Source organism: Rhinoraja longicauda, chromosome 2 (assembly GCF_053455715.1).
Source record: "Rhinoraja longicauda isolate Sanriku21f chromosome 2, sRhiLon1.1, whole genome shotgun sequence".
Taxonomy (NCBI): domain Eukaryota; kingdom Metazoa; phylum Chordata; class Chondrichthyes; order Rajiformes; family Arhynchobatidae; genus Rhinoraja; species Rhinoraja longicauda.
This window is the reverse complement of record NC_135954.1, coordinates 30,841,674-30,861,427: the sequence shown is the minus strand read 5'-3', so window position 1 is coordinate 30,861,427 and position 19,754 is coordinate 30,841,674. Positions and strand designations below refer to the sequence as shown.

The 19,754-nt window shown below is 39.4% G+C and overlaps 1 protein-coding gene across 1 annotated transcript in view; it reads left to right on the top strand.

Moving 5' to 3' along the window:
- Positions 1 to 15,609, top strand: part of plxdc2b (plexin domain containing 2b) — a 380,673-nt gene extending 365,064 nt beyond the window's left edge. Inside the window, exons 13-14 of the mRNA XM_078416435.1 lie at positions 6,950 to 7,110; positions 9,943 to 15,609. Of these exons, the coding sequence (XP_078272561.1) occupies positions 6,950 to 7,110; positions 9,943 to 10,062 (281 nt within the window). The 3' untranslated portion in view covers positions 10,063 to 15,609. The remainder of the gene's footprint in view (positions 1 to 6,949; positions 7,111 to 9,942) is intronic.
- The last annotated feature ends 4,145 nt before the right edge of the window (positions 15,610 to 19,754 follow it).

The window sequence follows — 19,754 nt, the reverse complement described above, 5'->3', positions numbered from 1 at the left end:
GCTCTAGAGTGCTAGAGACCCAGTTTCGATTCAGACTTTTGTTGCTGCCAGTGTGAAGTTTTCATGTTCTTCCTGTGACCGAATGCATTGCTTTTGAGTACTCATACCATGGGTCAGGATTGGAATGTGGCAGCTTAATTCTGAAGTCAGGTTCTATTGGCTACATTTGAACATTGAGTTCATGGTTTAGGTCCAAAAGCTGTCACTTTAAAAAATCATTTTTCACTTTTCTTATTGTTACAAGTAGATACTCCATCAACATTCTTCAGCATGCATACAGCTCTTCTATTACCAACTTCATTATGTCTTACTGTGGTACAAGTAATTATTATTATATTTACTATGCAGAATTATATTTCTATTTCTCTGAGTGCATTTCTATACTATGGGGATCCCTGGATGAGAATCCAGTACAAGGATCTGTCAGTATAACCTGGCAATGCATTTACATTTGAAAGACTTTGAAATCAGATTAATGGCCTTTCCAAATACAAAGGTTTTTTTTAAGATTACCAAGAATAATGGGCTTGATTTAGTTCATTAGCATAGACATTGTTGTGGGTAGACCTGCAATGCTGTACAGCTGCAATTCTGTAGAGTCCAAAAATTGATTAATAGGAATAAATTGCACGAGATCATCTCCAGATACAATCATACTAATTGCAAACTAAAATGATGGAATTGAAAAAGGCATGGACTTGATGAGCTGACTCGCCTCCTCCTATTTCATAAGAGAATATGAGTAGCATTCTCATCCAGGAGACTGAAATCAGTGGATAGCAGCACCATCTAAGGACTGGAAGCATTACCTTTCTATCTACATATATTGCCTAATCTATTTCTCTTATATAACCCACCCGTAAGCAGAGACATTTATTAATGCCCCATTATTACAGCCTCACTGATAAATAGTTTCTTCACTTGGGCAAAACACAAAGTGCTGGTTGAACCGAGCGGGTCAGGCAGCATCTTTGTAGGAAATGGACAGACAATGTTTCGGGTCTGGACCCTTCTTCCAACCAATTCAGATCTGAAATTTCATCTGTTCATTTCCTCCACAGATGCTGCCTAATCCACTGAGCTCCTCCAGCACTTTGTGTTTTGGAGAATGGGGTTAAGAGGGAGAGATACATCAGCTATGATTGTATGGTGGAATAGGCTCGATGGGCCAAATAGCTTAATTCTGCTCCCATGACTTAGGAACAGTTCCCTGTGTCTCTGTGGTTTTTCCACTTCCTTTCTTTTATAATTTTAAAGCCACGTTTGTCGCCACTTTGCTGGAGAAAAGAGCTCCAGGTTGTTCATTCTTTCCTGTTGGTTGTGTCCTTCCTAATCCAGTAACAATCTTAGAAGTCAATTCTGCACTCCCTCCAATGGAGAACTGGAGGAAGGGGAGCAAACACAGAAAGATGCCCATTAAACTGACCAGCATTACATACAGGACCTAAAGTGCAATCTTAAGTGAATTCAACATTCTGTTTGTATTTTGTTCCCCTGGAAATGAACGCCAATATTTTGGCTACAATTTATTGAGTTGCATTGGTACTTTTGGAGAGTTATTCATTCTCATTTTTTAAAATAATTATTGTACCTCCACTTATTTATTTTTTTACATTAAAGGGAATAAATTGCCTTCCCATTACTCATGGGATTAAAGAGATTGTCAACCCATCGTGAGACTGTTGGTCAAAAAAGAGCAACCTACATCAATCCCACATTCTAGCACATGATCCAATCCCTGTGGACTGCATGTATGGGAAGGAACTGCATGCAGATGGTGGTTTAAACCGAAGATAGACAAAAAAAGCTGGAGTAACTCAGCGGGACAGGCAGTATCTCTGGAGAGAAAGAATAGGTGACGTTTCGGGTTGAGACTCTTCCTTTGAAGAAACGTCACCCATTCTTTTTTCCAGAGATGCTGTCTGACCCACTGAGTTACTCCAGCATTTTTTGTCTACCCTGTAAATTACATCTCTTTAAGGAGACATCCTGGAACCTATAAAACATAGACACTTTCTACATCTAAAACTCCTTTTAAGCTTTGAGTTCAATATCCCGAACATCCTCTTGATGAAAAATATTTTCCTCATCTCTTCTCTAAGCCTTTTACTACTCCTTGGAGTTCCAATCATTAATGTACTCGGTGAAAGCGGTAATTACACAGATACATAGACAATACATGCAGAAGGAGGCCATTCGGCCCTTCAAGCCAGCACCGCCTCTCAATGTGATCATCGCTGATCATCCAAAATCAGAACCCCGTTCCTGCCTTCTCCCCATACCCCTTGTTTCCGCTAGCCCTAAGAGCTCTATCTAACTCTCTTTTGAATGCATCTAGTGAATCGGCCTCCACTGCCTTCTGAGGCAGGGAATTCCACAGATTCACAACTCTCTATGCGAAAAAGTTTTTTCTCATCTCAGTTCAAAATGGCCTAGCCCTTATTCTTAACTGTGGCCCCTAGTTCTGGACTCCCCCAACATCGGGAACATGTTTCCTGCATCTAGCGTGTCCAATCCCTTAATAATTCTATATGTTTCTATAAGATCCCCTCTCATCCTAAATTCCAGCGAATACAAGCCCAGTCGCTCCATTCTTTCATATGACAGTCCCGCCATCCCGAAATTAACCTTCTGAACCTACGCTGCACTCCCTCAATAGCAAGAATGTCCTTCCTCAAATTAGGCGACCTAAACTGCACACAAAACTCCAGGTGTGGTCTCACCAGGGCCCTGTACAACTGCAGAAGGACCTCTTTGCTCCTATACTCAACTCCTCTCGTTATGAAGGCCAACATGCCATTAGCTTTCTTCACTGTCTGTTGTACCTGCATGCTTACTTTCGGTGACTGATGTACTAGGACACCTGTGTCTTGTTGTACTTCCCCTTTTCCTAACCTGACACCATTCAGATAATAATGTGCCTTCCCGTTCTTGCCACCAAAGTGGATAACCTCACATTTATCCACATTTTACTGCATCTGCCATGCATCTGCCCACTTACCCAACCTGTCCAAGTCACCCTGCATCCTCATAGCATCCTTTTCACACTTCACACTGCCACCCAGCTTTGTGTCATCTGCAGATTTGTGAATGTTACTTTTAATTCCATCATGGACCTCAATTGGAAACTATTTCCTTCCGCCTGCTAACCTGGGAAACTTTGAACTCCTGCCCTCTGATTCTTTTACGATTTGTAGCTTTCCTTTAGTTCATTCTACCATGTCTCCTGCCTAAATGAATGATGGTCAATGTGATGAGCTCTTTAGGAGGCATCTTATTAAAAAAATCCATCTGAATGTTCGTTGATATTATATTCATTGAACTGGCCATGTCTTCTCTTTCTGTTTTATTCCCAAAAGACTGGTTGCAGACTTTTTACACATTGTGCCAACTATATTAAATATATTGTGTAATCCAGTTGCTTATTTGTATTTCAAAATTATTCCTTGCCTGTGCATTTCTTTCTTTAAATGACACAAATAATATCACAGGTAGCCAAATCAAGTGCACTGCCTTTAATTTATCAATGATATGGTGCATTAAGTTGTCAATGTGATTCGCCATGGTGCTTTCCTTTACTTGTCATTTGCTTCTATTGTGCGATGGATAATCTACCTCATCTACTGTAAGTATTTCCTTTCCAGAAGCAGTAAATGATGCAACCTGCAGAGACTTTGATGATTTTAGGCCACCTTATCATATGCAGTGAAAATAACCTGTAACTCTGGGTGTAGCAGTAGAGTTGCTGCCTTACAATGCCAGAGATCCGGGTGCAATCCTGACCCCGGGTGTTGTCTGTATGGAGTTTGTACGCTCTCCCCCTGAACTACGTGGGTTTTCTCCGTGATCTCCGGTTTCCTCCCACACTCCAAAGACGTACAGGTTTGTAGGTTAACTGGCTTGGTGTAATTGTAAATTGTCCCTACTGTGTGTAGGATAGCATTAGTGTGCGGGGATTGCTGTTCGGCTCGGACCCGGTGGGCCGAAGGGCCTGTTTCCGCACTGTATCTCTAAACTAAACTAAACTAAACTAAAATCACACAGCGTCTGGCAATGTGTTTACTCCCCAGCACGCCGTTGTTACTTGTACTCACACACAGACAGTCCCAAAGTAAAATATCAGCAATGCTGGAAATAGGAAGTAACACAAAAACTGTTCGAAATCCTCCGTGGGCCAAGCAGCATCTGTGGAGGGAAAGAATGAAGTTAATGTTTAAGATCATGACGAATGAAAGGTCATTGATCTGAAGCGTTGACAGTATTTCTCTTTCTATAGTCTCTTGCTGTTTGTAAGCAGACTGAATATATCTGAGCAGGACTTTGGACAGTTTTGAACAGGACTTTGGACAGTCCCTAGATATTCGAATGTCTGCAGAGAAAATGTTTATCTGTTATCTGTTTATCTCCCTGCTTAATATAGTTGTGGAGTTCTGAGCGCAAGATTTAGAAACATAGGAACATAGAAAATAGGTACAGGAGTAGGCCATTTGGCCCTTCAAGCCAGCACTGCCATTCAATATGATCATGGTTGATCATCCAGAACCAGTACCCCGTTCCTGCTTTCTCCCCATATCCCTTGATTCCGTCAGCCCTAAGAGCTAAATCTAACTCTCTCTTGAAAATATCCAATGAATCAGCCTCCACTGCCTTCTGTGACAGAGAATTCCACAGATTCACAACTCTCTGGGTGAAAACACTTTTCCTCATCTCAGTACTAAATGTACTCAGCTGTGACCCCTGGTTCTGGACTCCTCCAACATCAGGAACATTTGTCTCATAACATTGTGGGAATTCATGGGGAATGACTTTGCCACTAACAGTTGCCCTCCAGCTGCCACCACATGTGCCAAGTGTCTCATGATGCGACTGCATTGCAAACAGCTGCTTGTCACTCACTGATCAAGGTAATTTAAGGTTTGATTCCTCCCAAGTATATTTTTCATGGACAAAGATAAATCATGTTGACATGATATGTCTTGCTGGGACAATAATCATCTGATACAAGTAGATCCAATGAGATCCGAATCCCTGGGCTCAGTTCTTTGCAAAGGCACTTATGATTTTAATTCAACAAAGTGGGGAAATCTCCCTGAGAGAGTAAGCTTTTATTCCCCACATTTTGCAAGATGCAAGTTATAAGCTAACAGTCTGACATTTACCTTCTTAATTTTATCAAGCTAGTTTGGCACATTAACCATATGAGACATTGGCCAGAGGTTTTCCTGAAGCTGGTTTCTTTCCAAAGCTGTAATCGTGCTATAGATGTGGTTGCAATGATGTTTCTAATGTCCTTCCACCAACAGTGCAGCATTGAAGAAAGCTTCAGCACCAAGCAGACTCCTGGGCATTATATTATAACATATATCTCACTTGCAAGTGTCTCGTTGATCAAATGACATTTGTGGGTCAAGAAGTTGAGTTAACTTAAGAGTCTGTATTTTTAGTTAAGATGGTCTTTGTCCATGTGGTAAATTCCTTTGGTTCATGGTCAGTTGTGAAACAGATGACCTCAAAGAGAACTCCTCCAAATGTCAGTGGAATTGATTTCCCCATTCCCAGCACATTAGAACACTAGAGGCATAGCTTTACGGTCAGAGTGGTAAAGTTTAACAGAGATGTGGGGGGCAACTTTTTTACACGGAGGAGGATGAAGGCATGGAACGCACTCCCAGGGGATGTGGTGGAGGCAGACATGATAGTGCCGTTTAAGAGGCTTCTAGATCGGCACATCGGCACGTGCAAGAAATAGAGGGATATGGATCATGTACAGGCAGACAAGATGAACTTAACTTGCCATCATATTCAGCACAAACATTGTGGGCCGAAGGGCCTGTTCCTGTGCTGCGCTGTTCTATGTTAAAACATAGAAGATAGAAAAACCCCACAGATGAACAGGTCCTTCGTCCACAATGTTTGTATCGAACATGATGCTGAAAATATACTAAGCTCATCTGCTTGCACATAAATCATATCCCTCCATTCTCTCCTCTTTCATGTTTAGGTTTAGGTTTGTTATTGTCACTTGTACCAAGGAACAGTGGAAAATGTTGTTCTGCATCCAACCCAATTAAATCGATACTAAACATAAATACAATCAAGTCAAACTCAAGTACAATAGGTAGAGTGAAGGGAAAGAGTAGAGTGTAGAATATAGTTCAAGGAGGATTTGTAGCATACAACTGTTCCGGTGTCATCAGATTGGCACTCATTAATTTACAAATATTCCAAAATATTAAATATATATATATTTAATATTTTTTTATATTTATCTGAGAAATTAAATTTGTATCATCAGGAAATTAATTTCTCTGGGCTTTATAGTTTACAAAGCTCTAATAATAGGATCTTGACAAATACACCTTATGCCACAATGTGACACTTGCAGGGTGTTTGTACAGCAATATATGGAGAGCAGGAGCAGGTTAACACTTCAGGTCATTGCCTTATTCTGTTATGACAAAGGGTGATTGACTTGAAATATTGAGCATCTCACTTTCGCCACATGGATGTCGCCTGAGCTGCTGTGTATTTCCAGCATTTTCAATTTTCATTCCAGACTTCCAGCACCTTCAGTATTTCACTTTGACAAAGTCTTTAATAATGTCTAGCACAAGCAGAAACTCAAAAAATGGCTCTAATGCTGAATCAAATCTGGTCTACAGAAGTTAAATTGTATAAATGTTATCATTCATGTTTGCATTCAGATCAATCCGCAGTTGTACCAAACTTGTCAGTCTTAATTTCTCCTCATTTGAGGGCAGCAATTTTCCAGAATGTTACCTGTTTTTAAATTTATTCACGCTACATCCATGCAAATGGTACTAGCTTATATGGGTCATTTTGGATGAGCTGGGCTGAAGATCCTTTTTCCATGCTGAATGACTCCATGACATCTTGGTCACATATTTTGGTGGACGTTGTTACATTTTTCTTCTGTCTGCTCTTCCAGCTTCAACGGCAGACAGCACTGCAGAAAAGAAAGGAGACACTGTGCACACTGGGCTGATTGCGGGAATCCTCCTGGTGATCATCATTGCTATAGCAGCTGTCCTTGTGACCTTTTACATGTACCATCATCCGACATCGGCAGCAAGTCTTTTTTTCATTGAGGTAAGCTTGTTGAATGTTAAGGAACCAAATTAGTGATTAAGTTGTTTCAATTCATTTTTACTTGTCTACTTTGATAAAATTGAGCACTGGTCACTTCCTTTTACACTTTTGCTCTTTTTATAGTTTATAGTTGATGTTTGATAAAGATGACTTAATGCGCACCCTTTCATAACAATTGCAGCAAAATGCACATGAGCTCCTGGATACAGAGATAGTAGATTTTAGTGCCATTTCCCTCTCACATTAATGACATACCGACCCTAAACGTCGTGTGTCCATTCTCTCCACAGATGCTGCCTGACCTGTTGAGTTCCTGCAGCCCTTTATGTTTTGCTCCAGGTTCCAGCATCTGCAGTTTCTTGTGCCTCCTGATCTGGATAAAGTGGAATGGGCTTGAATCTGACCTCCAGCTCAGCAGGGGCATACAAGTTGGGTGGCACAGTGGCGTAGAGGTAGAGTTGCTGCCTTACCCAGGTTCAATCCCGACTATGGGTGCTGTCTGTACGGAGTTTGTACGTTATCCCTGTGACTGTGTGGGTTACCTCTGATATCTTCGGTTTCCTCCCACACTCCAAAGACATACAGGTTTGGCTTGGTATAAATGTAAAAATTCTCCCTAGTGTGTGCAGGTCAGTGTTAATATGCGGGGATTGCTGGTCAGTGGGCCCAAGAGCCCATGAGACTCGGTGGGCCGAAGGGCCTGTCTCTGAGCTGTATCTCTAAGCTAAAAACTAAAAGTCAGAGATGAGCTAACTCACATGGAAAACTGAGCCAACGGCTCCCTATGGAACCATTGTCCACAGGTTACACAATGTGATCCATTACCATCATCCTCCAGAGTTTCTCTGTTACAGGATTTATCAGTCTGCATATTGCAGCATTTTTAACATTGGTATTGAGATGATAATCCTGTTTCACTGATTAACACTTGAACCAGCTGTAACCTCTCCTGTGGCTTTGGAAAAAAAAGATTCCCTTTGATACAGCTGCTTTCAAATCTATTTCAAGGCATCTCACTCTACAATCAGTGAAGTATATTTGAAGTTAGTCACTGATAAAATATTTCAAATACAGCGGCCATGAAGATCAGAAAAGCCACAGATGCTGGAAAGTCTGAAATGAAAACAGAAAATGCTGGAAGCGGGTCAGGAAGAATCTTTCTAAAGCAAAACCGAGTTAATTTTATAGCTCTTCAGCAGTAATTTAATAGAGACTTTATTCATAGAAACATAGAAATTCCCCTGAGCACAGGGGGCTGAGGGGTGAACTTATAGAGATGTATAAGGGGAGCAGAATATTTTACCTAGAGTAAGGGAATCATGAATCAGAGGACATAGATGAGAGGAGAAAGATTTAACAGGAACTAGACTAGAATGTAGAGTAAGATGCCCCTAAAATTAAGAACTAGAAGGCATTGGTTTAAGATGAGGGGGGAAAGATTTAATAGGAAGCTGAGGGGCAACCTGTTCACAACGAGGGTGGTGGGTATATGGAATGATCTGCTAGAGGAGGTAGTTGAGGCAAGTACAATAATAACATTTAAAAGACATTTGGACAGATACATGGATAGAAAAACTTTGGAGGGATATGGGCCAAATCCAGGCAAATGGATGGAGATCTGGGTCTTGGTCAACATGGATGAGTTGGGCCAACATGTCTGCTTATGTATTGTTTGATTCCATAACTCTATAACAGAGGCTTTGAAGCAGAATATAAAAGGCCATTTTCAAGTTAGAAACTAACTTGGTGAAAGGCCTCAGTAATCAATTCTGGAACCTCAGCTTTTTACCACCCATATCAATGGCTTTAATGAAGGGACCATGCTGTAATTAAAGTTTAAATCAATAGAAAATATATGATTTGAATTGTTTTGTGATTAGAAAGCCATTCACAGCAGTTTAGCATTATGAAGTATTTTCTACCATCACAAGCCATGTAAGTTAGTTATTCTGCTTCTCAGTACTAGAACAAGCTGGTTAAATAGATTGCCATACCAGATCGCTTTGGAATATCCTCCAGGACTGAGCATAAAATTCAAAGTTTACTTTGAAATGTGAATAACTAGATTCGTAACCAACCATCACTGTACTACTCGGATGCCTTTCTGCTTTCTTCAACTTCATTTTAAGCTTTAAACACAACCTCACTTTTAGTTTAGAGATGCAGCACGGAAGCAGGTCCTTTGGTCCACCGAGTCCACGCTGACCAACAATCCCCGTACACTAACACTATTCTACACACAAGGAAAACTTTACAATATTTACCCAAGCTAATTAACATACAAACCTTTTTGGAGTGTTGGAGGAAACCAGAGCACCCGGACCGACATGGTCACCAGGGAGAACATACCAACTCTGTACAGACAGCATCCATAGTCAGGATTGATCCTGGGTCTCTGGCGCTGTAGAGTTTCAGTTTCAGTTCAGTTTATTGTCACATGTATCGCGGTACAGTGAAAAGCTTTTGTTGCGTGCTAATCCGTCAGCAGATGGACAAACATGATTACAATCATCCATTTACAGTGTATAGGTACATGATAAAGGAATAACGTTTAGTGATCTGAGAGGAGTTTAAGAAGATCATGGTTAAAGCAAGAAATGTTGCTGTGGGAATGGAGTTTTAAGAGTGTGGAGTGATAGTAATATGTGATTGTAGAGCTGCTTCTGTGGCTAGCATGCAAATAGTTTGGTGCCATCTTGGACAGCAATTCTACCGCTGTGCCACCGTGCTGCTCAACTTGGCCTTGCTCACCTGGATATCTGCGAATTTCTATTTGGAGTCACTTGCTTTTTGCCACAGTGTCAGTGCTAACTCACTTGTAATTTCTTGCAGCGTCGCCCCAGTCGATGGCCTGCAATGAAGTTCAGACGGGGCTCTGGTCACCCTGCTTATGCTGAAGTGGAGCCCATTGGGCAGGAAAAAGAAGGCTTTATTGTGTCTGAACAGTGCTGAAACTGAGAAACAAACAGTGCACCAGTGCTGGCCTCAGGATGGGGGCTAATCCTTTGAAGTGGATGAAGAAACAAGCGGAAGCTCACCCTCCACAAAATAACTACTTCTGGATCAGCTCAACGCAAGAAAGATCAACATTTTCATCCACAAAGTCACCGCTCCATAGTCTTCCTTAGTAGCCCAGCAGACTTCACCAGAGTTTCAAAACAAAACAGTGCAGCTTTCCTATTTGGCAATTGTGGAATTGGATGAGCACTAGTGACATATGTAAACCGCAAAAGTGAAGAACCCAATTCACTCCAATCTTTACTTGTTCAAGTAAACCCCAGCAAATTACTTCCATGGAAAAGGAAAACAAGTTCACTTATCTGTGTTGCAAATGTTGTTACAAGCCTGTGTTTGACCAATCATCAATCAGAGAGAGTCATTGATAGTCATTCACTTCAGCATTTATAGTGATTCATAAAATGTGTGTACATTAAGAATGCACTGACATCAGTTGGTGAAAATATGGTGGATGTGTGTATTTTCTTTGCAATAATTTCTAATAGCTTAGTTGGTTTTAGTATCTACGATTCACTACTGTTTGATTTCTTTTCTGTAGATGAAATATAATGTGTGGAATTTAATATCCCAGTCTACAGAATTCTACTGGAAAAGGGTTGGGAAATAATACAAGAGAGAATGCAAATCTAACAACAACAAAAAAATCTTGAATTTACTATGTTTTCCTCAGTAACTTTATACATTCCTAATGTACACTTAAGTTATCAACAGTATCAATAGTATCTCCAAAATATTATATACGCAACAAGATGACATTGGTTTCACATTGCTGAGCGATTTGTAAGATTGGTGTTGCTTATTTTGCTCCAAATGTGCAATGTGTCACCTTTTGGATCAAAAAGGCAGTGAAACTGATACAGTTTAAGCAGCCTACTGGAAACCAAATTCTGGGGAAAATTTGCACATCCTACTGGTTCTGTTGTGTAGTGGATGCATTAGTTAAATAGATGAATATATTTTGTTTCTTGATAATTTACACAAGACAGGTTCTTGTGCTCCAGATTGTGAAAAAATATTATAGTGTATTTTTTTCCATCCATAAGAAGAGTGTAACATGAACTCCCTTCTACTTCAAATGGGATTTTAAATTGTAATGGCGTCTAGAGTGCTGTTTGATATTAGAAAGCATTTTCATTGAAGGCAAAGGACTGCTGTCAATTTTAATTGACTTTACTGAAATGGACTGGTTACTTACTTTGGGTTTTTTGTGCTGTAAGAGTAGTTTGTCATGAATAAATTCAGGTAAGTATTCCTAAATAAAATCTTTATTACTAAACCTTTTTCATTCCTCCAAGTAAATGCACTTGTAATTATTAATGCATTGCCAATGGCAGATTCAGATCTAATTTCAGATCATTGATTTCTTTCTGTTTGCCAACACCCCAGTGAACAAACAATAAATAATTCACTTCAATTAATAAGTGTCATCAGTGCAATAGCAATGGATTTATTTTTCAACCAAATGTTTATGTAAAAGCATTAAATAGGAGTAAAACCTTGTTCAGTTGGACTTGATCTCAAACAATCATCAAAACTGCAGCAAAATATGCTTCAAGACATCATCACTTTGGTGATCTTAACTATTAAAGAAAGTGGTTTTCAACATTTTTCAATGAAAATTAGGGCCTGGAATGGAAAATATTTGTGGTTACTCAAGGCTGGATTTACTGCCACTGCTGTTAAATTAGAAATAAATACAGAAAATACCAATTTTAATGTTGGCCAGTTATGCATGCATGTAATCAATACATACAATACATATAAGAGCAAATATTGGAAGAGTTCTCCTAACTTCTGAGTTTTATCTTGGGAAGATAAATACCAAAATCCACAAAGGTAGGTATAATTAATGGGTGATATAATGGATGGAAGTTGTGTTGGGTGGAATTATTTGGCCTCCATTTTTATCCTCAGAATTCACATATTATTGTGACACTGAGAATAAGTGCATTTGGATATTGATCATCTTAGGACTTGGACCATTAATGGAGATGTTATGAAGCGATAACGTTATACAATCAGCACTGAAGAACTTTAGTTACAATAAAATGCACACATTATAAATCACAAATAAAAGCAAAAAGCCACAAGCAGATTTAAATTATAAAGTAAGGTTGACATCAAGCTAAATTCAGAGTTAAGAGTAAATTAGAGTTCATGTTCAGCAGGGACATTGTGGACCGAAGGGCCTGTTCCTAAGCAGTACTGTTCTATCTTGTAAAGTGGATCCGATCACTCTTGGGCCACTTCTTCCATCTGGTTTTCAAAGTCCCTTTGAAAAATGATGCCTGATTTCAATAATGCCCCATCTAGAGAGATAATCTTGGGCTTATGACTTTATCGTGCTTCTTTGTGCCAGCATTTTAGGCCAACTTCCTAAAATAAGCAGCAGTGTTTCATGTGCAAGACTACATCGTGTGCATTGGTTCATCACACTTTTACGTACCCAAAGAAAGCATGCATTAAAAGATTTTAAGAAGAGAGCAGTAAAAATATTTATTTGGCATATATTGTCAAATTAATTTGAAATCCTGTCATTTTTACAGTACATTAAGTCAGCGCCCTGGTATTTAAAATGTATCCATTGATGGGATTCTAAGTTCCTCCAACCTTCATACTTGTTAATTATCTTTTTATTCTTGTGGAACAAAAGTTCAATGTCATGTATCTTTTTATTTGTACTTGTTCTGATTGTTCCCAGGTTCTTATTATTGTCACCACAAAATTTTATTCTTTAAGTTTTGCAATATCATCTTAGATTTTAAATGTGAGGAATGTTCTAATGAATGAATCTTAAGATTTTTCTCGGGTCGGAAGTTTTCTATTAAATGCCATTGCTACCCGAATTTTGAGCTTAATGGACCTATTAATGGACAACTATCCATAGCCCTTGAATGTGCTAACAGATCAGAGATATCATCAGGTAAGTATAAAATCTCTGATCCTCTTCGTGACGAACCAATTTAAATTGGTTAAAATAATTTATCGGCTCTGACTAAAATTATATAATCAATTAAATATAAATAAAATATTAGAATTTTAAAGGTTTTCATACTTTCCATCATTTGGGTTGGTTTAAGGTTATACTTTGAATTGGAACCCCATTCTTCCTGCTTAGTGCAATAAGCAACAGCAAACCCAGGGATCTCCTCAGCCTGAGGTAACGTTTGAAGCTACCCAAGATAATACGTTCTAATTCCTGACTCTTGATTACTGCCTTGTTGCATATGTTTATTGCACACATGTAAACCTCTTTAACATTCATTTCATATACCAAATTTCTTGCGAGTATTTTATGAAATGATTATTCATCACACACCTAAAAGTTATAAATAATTACAATGTATTCTGAAAATGATAAAACTTTACATTTTACTGCCGAGTTATGACCAAATTCTGTTGCAATCCTTCTCAAGAATACAGAGCAATGGATCTATTGTAATATTAAATATAAGCATTGTAGAAGATTGTCCATATTCCCACATGGGCTTGTCTTTCTATAGCTACATTTTATATTTGTATCTGTATTTTCATTGTTTTATCTCTTTGAAGGCTATTTTTCTACCAATTGCTTAACATCTTTCATTGGACCTTATGGTTTTATGTTTTTATAAACCTCAATAAGGTTACCCTCAGTCTCTTTTCTGCATCCTCTCTAGGTTAATCAAATCGTTCCTGTAGTATGGCAACCAGAATGGCACAAAATACATAAGTTGCAATCTCTCCAACATCATATGACATCTCAACTCTTGCACTTAATGTCCCTTCCAAAAAAACCACTCCTTCTTCACCACCATCAACACTTTCAGGAAACTATGTTCTTGTACCCGAGGTCTCTCTCTTCTATAACACTCCCCAGGCCCCTATCACATACTCTCTTATGTCCTGCCCCGTTTAACTTCCCAAAATATATCCTTGCACTTGTCTGAATTCAATTTCATCAGCCACTCCTTTGCCCACTTTCCCTGTTGATCTCAATCCTGTTGTAAACTTAGAAAACCTTCAATGTCCAGCACACCACAAATTTTGGTTTCATCCTCAAACATATCACTCATGCCACCTGCAGTGTATTGTCATCTAAATTGTTAATATACATGGCAAACGATAAGGGAATCAGCTCCGATCCCTAGGACTAACCACTGGTCACAGGTATCCAATTTGAAAAATAACCATCCACTATCACTCACTGGCTCCTTCCACCAAGCCAATTTTGTATCCAATTGTCTAGTTCACCCTGGATCTCATGTGATATCTTCCGGCCAGTCTATCATGTAGGACATTGTCGAAAGCCTTGATAAAATCCATGAGGTCAATATCTACCACCCTGACCTTGTCAATCCTCTTGGTCACCTCTTCAAAAAAATGAAAATGCATCAATTTAGTGGAATAACATGACTTTAGTTGATCAGTAGTTGCCAGTATCTAACTTCGTCACTAAGATTAAGCCACTAGAATTGTTAGTAAATTTGCAGATGACACCAAAATAGGCGGTTTCGTGGACAGTAAAGAAGATGATTATCAGAATTACAATGGGAACTTAATTAGTTGTTAAGATGGCAAATGAAGGTCAATTGTGTAAAGTGCTGCCTTTTGGGACCATCCTTCTACTCGACTAAAGATAAGGGAAAGGTTTTTAATATTTTAAAACCTCAATATCTTAAAACATCATCTCTTCGTTAATGATTTGAACCTCTGTGGTCTTTGTATTCGTGTTAGTCTTCTAAAGGATCCAAATATTTTAACTGTCTTGTTATTGAAATATGTTTATTAGAATTCATCTACATTCATTAGAATTCATCTAATTCATCTAGTTTTGTGCTAATTCTAAAAGTGTTAGACCTTCTCAGAGTCCAAGAATACTTATTCCTCCTGATTTTGTAGAGACACCATAACCTCTTCTCATTGCTTATATGAGGTTATATGTGATGTCTCCCAAATCCCTCAATGGATTTTTTTTCCCTACGAGAATTACAATTCAAGTTATCTCTCACTTCTGCTGTTGTTTGTATTAAATACAATAATGTAATAATCACGCTTCTCATTTCTTTCTCCATGTTACATTAATTATTTTGTGATTTAACTGCAATGATTTGTGAACACCTTGTTTTCAACAACATTTTTCTTGTGTGAAAGGCAATTAAGTTTATCTCGGGTTCCTTGGCATTCTTCATTCAGTTAACTTCAGTCAGCCGTACGTCTAAGAAAGGATCATCATATGTTTGTGTGAACTGATGTGTTCATGACTAACTTTACCAAGCTTAAACTAACCCACCTAGACATCATGGAAGCTCTATCCGGGGACATTCGTAACTCTGCCACATCACTTGCAATGGAGAGAGGTTCTCCTACCTTTTTTTTATTTTCACAAGCAGCATCCAATCATTTTACATCCTTGTGCAAATTAATTGAAAAACAGGCTGATTTTGTTATTTTTTTCATATGATGAGTTTGATGTTCTATGTCCACCATTTATTCTTTTATTTTTCTGAAACTCAATAAACCTCTTCCAAAAGAATTCTCCTGGTCTTTTCTTATTCTCCGGGCATTCATTTCTAGTGATTTCTGTGAAGTTTGCCTTCAGATGGATAATTTGCACTATTTCCAGACCTTCCTTGACCCAGTGTAGCTTGGAAAAAATTAATGTGTTGTACCGCAAGAAATTAGAATACAGGGAATGGGAGAATCCAAGAGAAATAGACTAACCTAATTCATAAAAAGGACCATTAAGAATTCAAGAAGATGAGGATGGATAAACAAGGGGAGTGACTAGAATAATAATGAGCAAGAGGAAAAGAGTCGGTGTGAAGATGGAATGCATGAGCTCACCTGATGAAGATGGTCTGGAAATGATGCAAATGAAGTCTGGATTGGAGGATACAAAATAGTAAACAAAGGAGGCTGCAACTTAACATGTGACTGGAATACAAACAAAGCGTGAAGCAACACTGATAAAATGCAGAATAAATTAAAGACAGAGCCTTACAAAATGACGTTACGCCAGTATTGTATGATCCGCCTACCGTTTGTATCATCTTTTGGGAAGAACGCATCAAGCAATTCACAAAATTGATGTAAAACAATTCACGCAATGGACATCACCCCAAGGAGGTGAACAGAGAACATAAACTTGCATCATCATTGTTTGATGTAACAGCGAGAGATTGCAAAGCTGGTATGGGTGAGCCAATCCAGCATTGACAAGCAAGGGTGCGAAAGCGGATCACCATCTCCCAAGAGGACAGGCAGATGCAGCCGCAAAAGGAAGACGACTCCAGCAGATGAGGCCTTGCCGATTCGGGAAAGTACAAAGGATCTGAGAAAGACAAGCGATGCCCTGAGAAAAGATTTGGATGCAGTAGGTGTCTCAAAAAGCTCGAGTACCATATGCCAATGCCTCTTTGAAGTCAGTTCTATAGCCAGATGACCTGTGACAAAAACAACTTCTAACTGCTGCGAAAAGATACAATACCCGTGGGCCTTAAAATATAAAGATTGGACATGTGAGGACTGAAGAAAGATGTTATTCAGTGATGAATACCATTACCTGGTTTAGGGTCAATGTAGTTAACATAGAGTCATAGAGTGATACAGTTTGAAAACAGGCCCTTTGGCCCAACTCGCCAACAATGTCCCAGCAACACGAGTCCCACTTGCCTGCGCATGGTCCATATTCCTCCAAACCTGTCCTATCCATGTACCTGTCTCACTGTTTCTTAAACGATGGGATAATCCCAGCCTCAACTGCCTCCTCTGGCAGCTTGTTCCATACACCCACCACCTTTGTGTGAAAAAGTTACCCCTCGGAATACTATTAAATCTTTTCCCCTTCACCTTGAACCTGTGTCCTCTTGTCCTTGATTCCCCTACTCTGGGCAAAAGGCTGTGCATCTACCCAATCTATTCCTCTCATGATTTTGTATACCTCTATAAGATCTCCCCTCATCCTCCTGCGCTCTATGGAATAGAGAACCAGCCTACTCAACCTCTCCCTATAGCTCACACTCTCTAGTCATGGCAACATTCTCGTAAATCTTTTCTGAACCCTGTCAAGCTCGACAATATCTTTCCTATAACATGGTTCCCAGAACTGAACACAATATTCTAAATGCGGTCTCACCAACGTCTTATACAACTGCAACATGACCTCCCAACTTCTATACTCGATACTCTGACTGATGAAGGCCAAAGTGCCAAAAGCCTTTTTGACCAACTTATCTACCTGCGACTCGACTTTCAAAGAACCATGCACCTGTGCTCCTAGATCCTTCTGCTCTACAACATTACCCAGAGGCCCACCATTTACATATTCGGAGATTAATTGGAGAGCCGGTGAGAAAATGTCACACCAATTAGTGCATCAAACATCCTGAAAAAATGCTGCTCTGGGGTTGCCTCAACTACTACAGTATTGGTCTACTGCACTCATTTGATGGAATGATGAGATTGCTGCAAAATAGCGATGGAGATACGAAGATTTTTTCAGGTGGATCGGGGATATTCCAACAAGACCTTGCACCAGGCCACATTTCAGAAATCGTGACTCCATTTTTCCAAAAGAAGGGAATGTGCGTCCTGGACTGATCTGGTAACTCGCCTGACCTGAATCTGATTGAGAATGTGTGGTCAGTGATTCAGGAGGTACTGAAAGGAAAGGATTGTACCACGAGACTTAAGCTCATTGAGATCATAATTTCAGCTGCAGTATCGAAATAACGAAAATCCTTGGAAACTGTAGAATCTAGTTGATTCCCTACCAAATCATGCCAACACTTGATAAAGAACCGTGGTGGATATATATATCATTTTGATCATGGCTGATCATCCACAATCAGTACCCCGATCCTGCCTTTTCCCCATATCCCTTGACTCCGCTATCTTTAAGAGCTCGATCTAACTCTTTTTTGAAAGTATCCAGAGAATCGGCCTCCACTGCCTTCTGAGGTAGAGAATTCCACAGATTCACAACTCTGGGTGAAAAAGTTTTTCCTCATTTTCTTTTTAAATGGCCTACCCCTTATTTCAAGTGTATGCTTGATTCAATTAATTTGCAGAATGAATTAGGTCTTTTCAGATCCCCAGAAGTGTACTTCTTGAAACCAGGCTATTTATAGCTCTTAGGGCTAACGGAATCAAGAGATATGAGGAAAAAGCAGGAACAGGGTACTGATTTTCATAAAGAAAAATCATGTGACTTTTCCTAATAATCTACAGTAATCCACTGAACTTTTTTGTAATTGTAATTATTTTATTGCAATTAATTTATTAGCCAAGTATGTAAAAACATACAAGGAATTTGATTTGCCATACAGTCATACCAAAAAAGCAACAAAACACACAACTACAAAAAAATTAACATAAACATCCACCACAGCGCACTGTGATGGAAGGCAATAACATATTATCTTCTTCCCTCCTTTTCTCCCGCAGTTGGGGCAGTCGAACCATCCGCAGCCGGCAATCGAAGCTCCCGCAGCCGGCAATCGAAGCTCCCGCAATCGGGGTGGTCGAAGTCAAGCCCTAACCAAGAGTTCCACGATGTTAAGTCTGTAGGCTCCCGCGGTTGGAGCTCCCATCGATCCCTGTCAAGGAATCGCAAGCTCCACAATGTTAAGTCCGCAGGCTCCCGCGGTTGGATCTCCCGAAGGCAATCCCCACCAATGGGTCTGCCAGCTCCTCGATGTTAGGCCGCAGTGCGGACGGAAATACGATACGGAAAGAGTTGCATCTCCATCGAGGAAAGAGATTTAAAAAAGTTTCCCCCAACCCCTACATAATACAAAACTAAAGATACACTAAAACTTACATTTAACAACAGACTTAAAAACAACAAAAGAAGAAAAGGACGAGACAGACTGTTGGCGAGGCTGCCATCATACAGCGCCACCCGGTGGTATTAACTATTCCGTATAACTATAATTGCTGCCAAATTCCTCTGAACAATCCAGGTACCAACAGCAATTGAATGCCGACAACACAAATATGCAATTAGACCATGGTTCCCATGGCCTCTATTGCTATATCATGAAAGATGTAATATGTAATCTCAATGACTATGATGCCCTTTTCTTCAGTTTGCTCTAATCTTTGCTAATCTCTTTAAATTTCTGAACAGATCAATTGCCATCCAGCACACAAAATAAATAAAATCTATTGACCTACATGTATCCATTGTACAAAACAATAAACCAGATGTCACATGTAACCTACCCTTCACAAAACCTATGCTGCCTTTTACATATCAGCTGGTACTTATTACTCTGCTTTATGTAATTGATACAGAAATCTCTGTCAATTAATATTTTGATGGGAAAATTTGTAATGATATAGTTTCTCAATTCTTCTCCTGTCTTTTTGAAATAACACAAAATCTAATTTCAGCATCAATAACAATTGGCATTTACGAATCACTTTTAAAATAGTAAAACAAACCCATTTGTATTTCACAAATGTGTTATCAAGAAAAGTATGACATTAAGTCACATGAACTATCAGAGTTTGGTCAAAGAGGAGGGTTTTCAGGAACCCAAAGCAGCGGAGCAAATAAGAGTGTGGAAAGTCTTAGAGAAGATATTCCAGAACGTGGCCTGGACAGGTAACGGCACAGTCACCAATTACAGGAATTATGG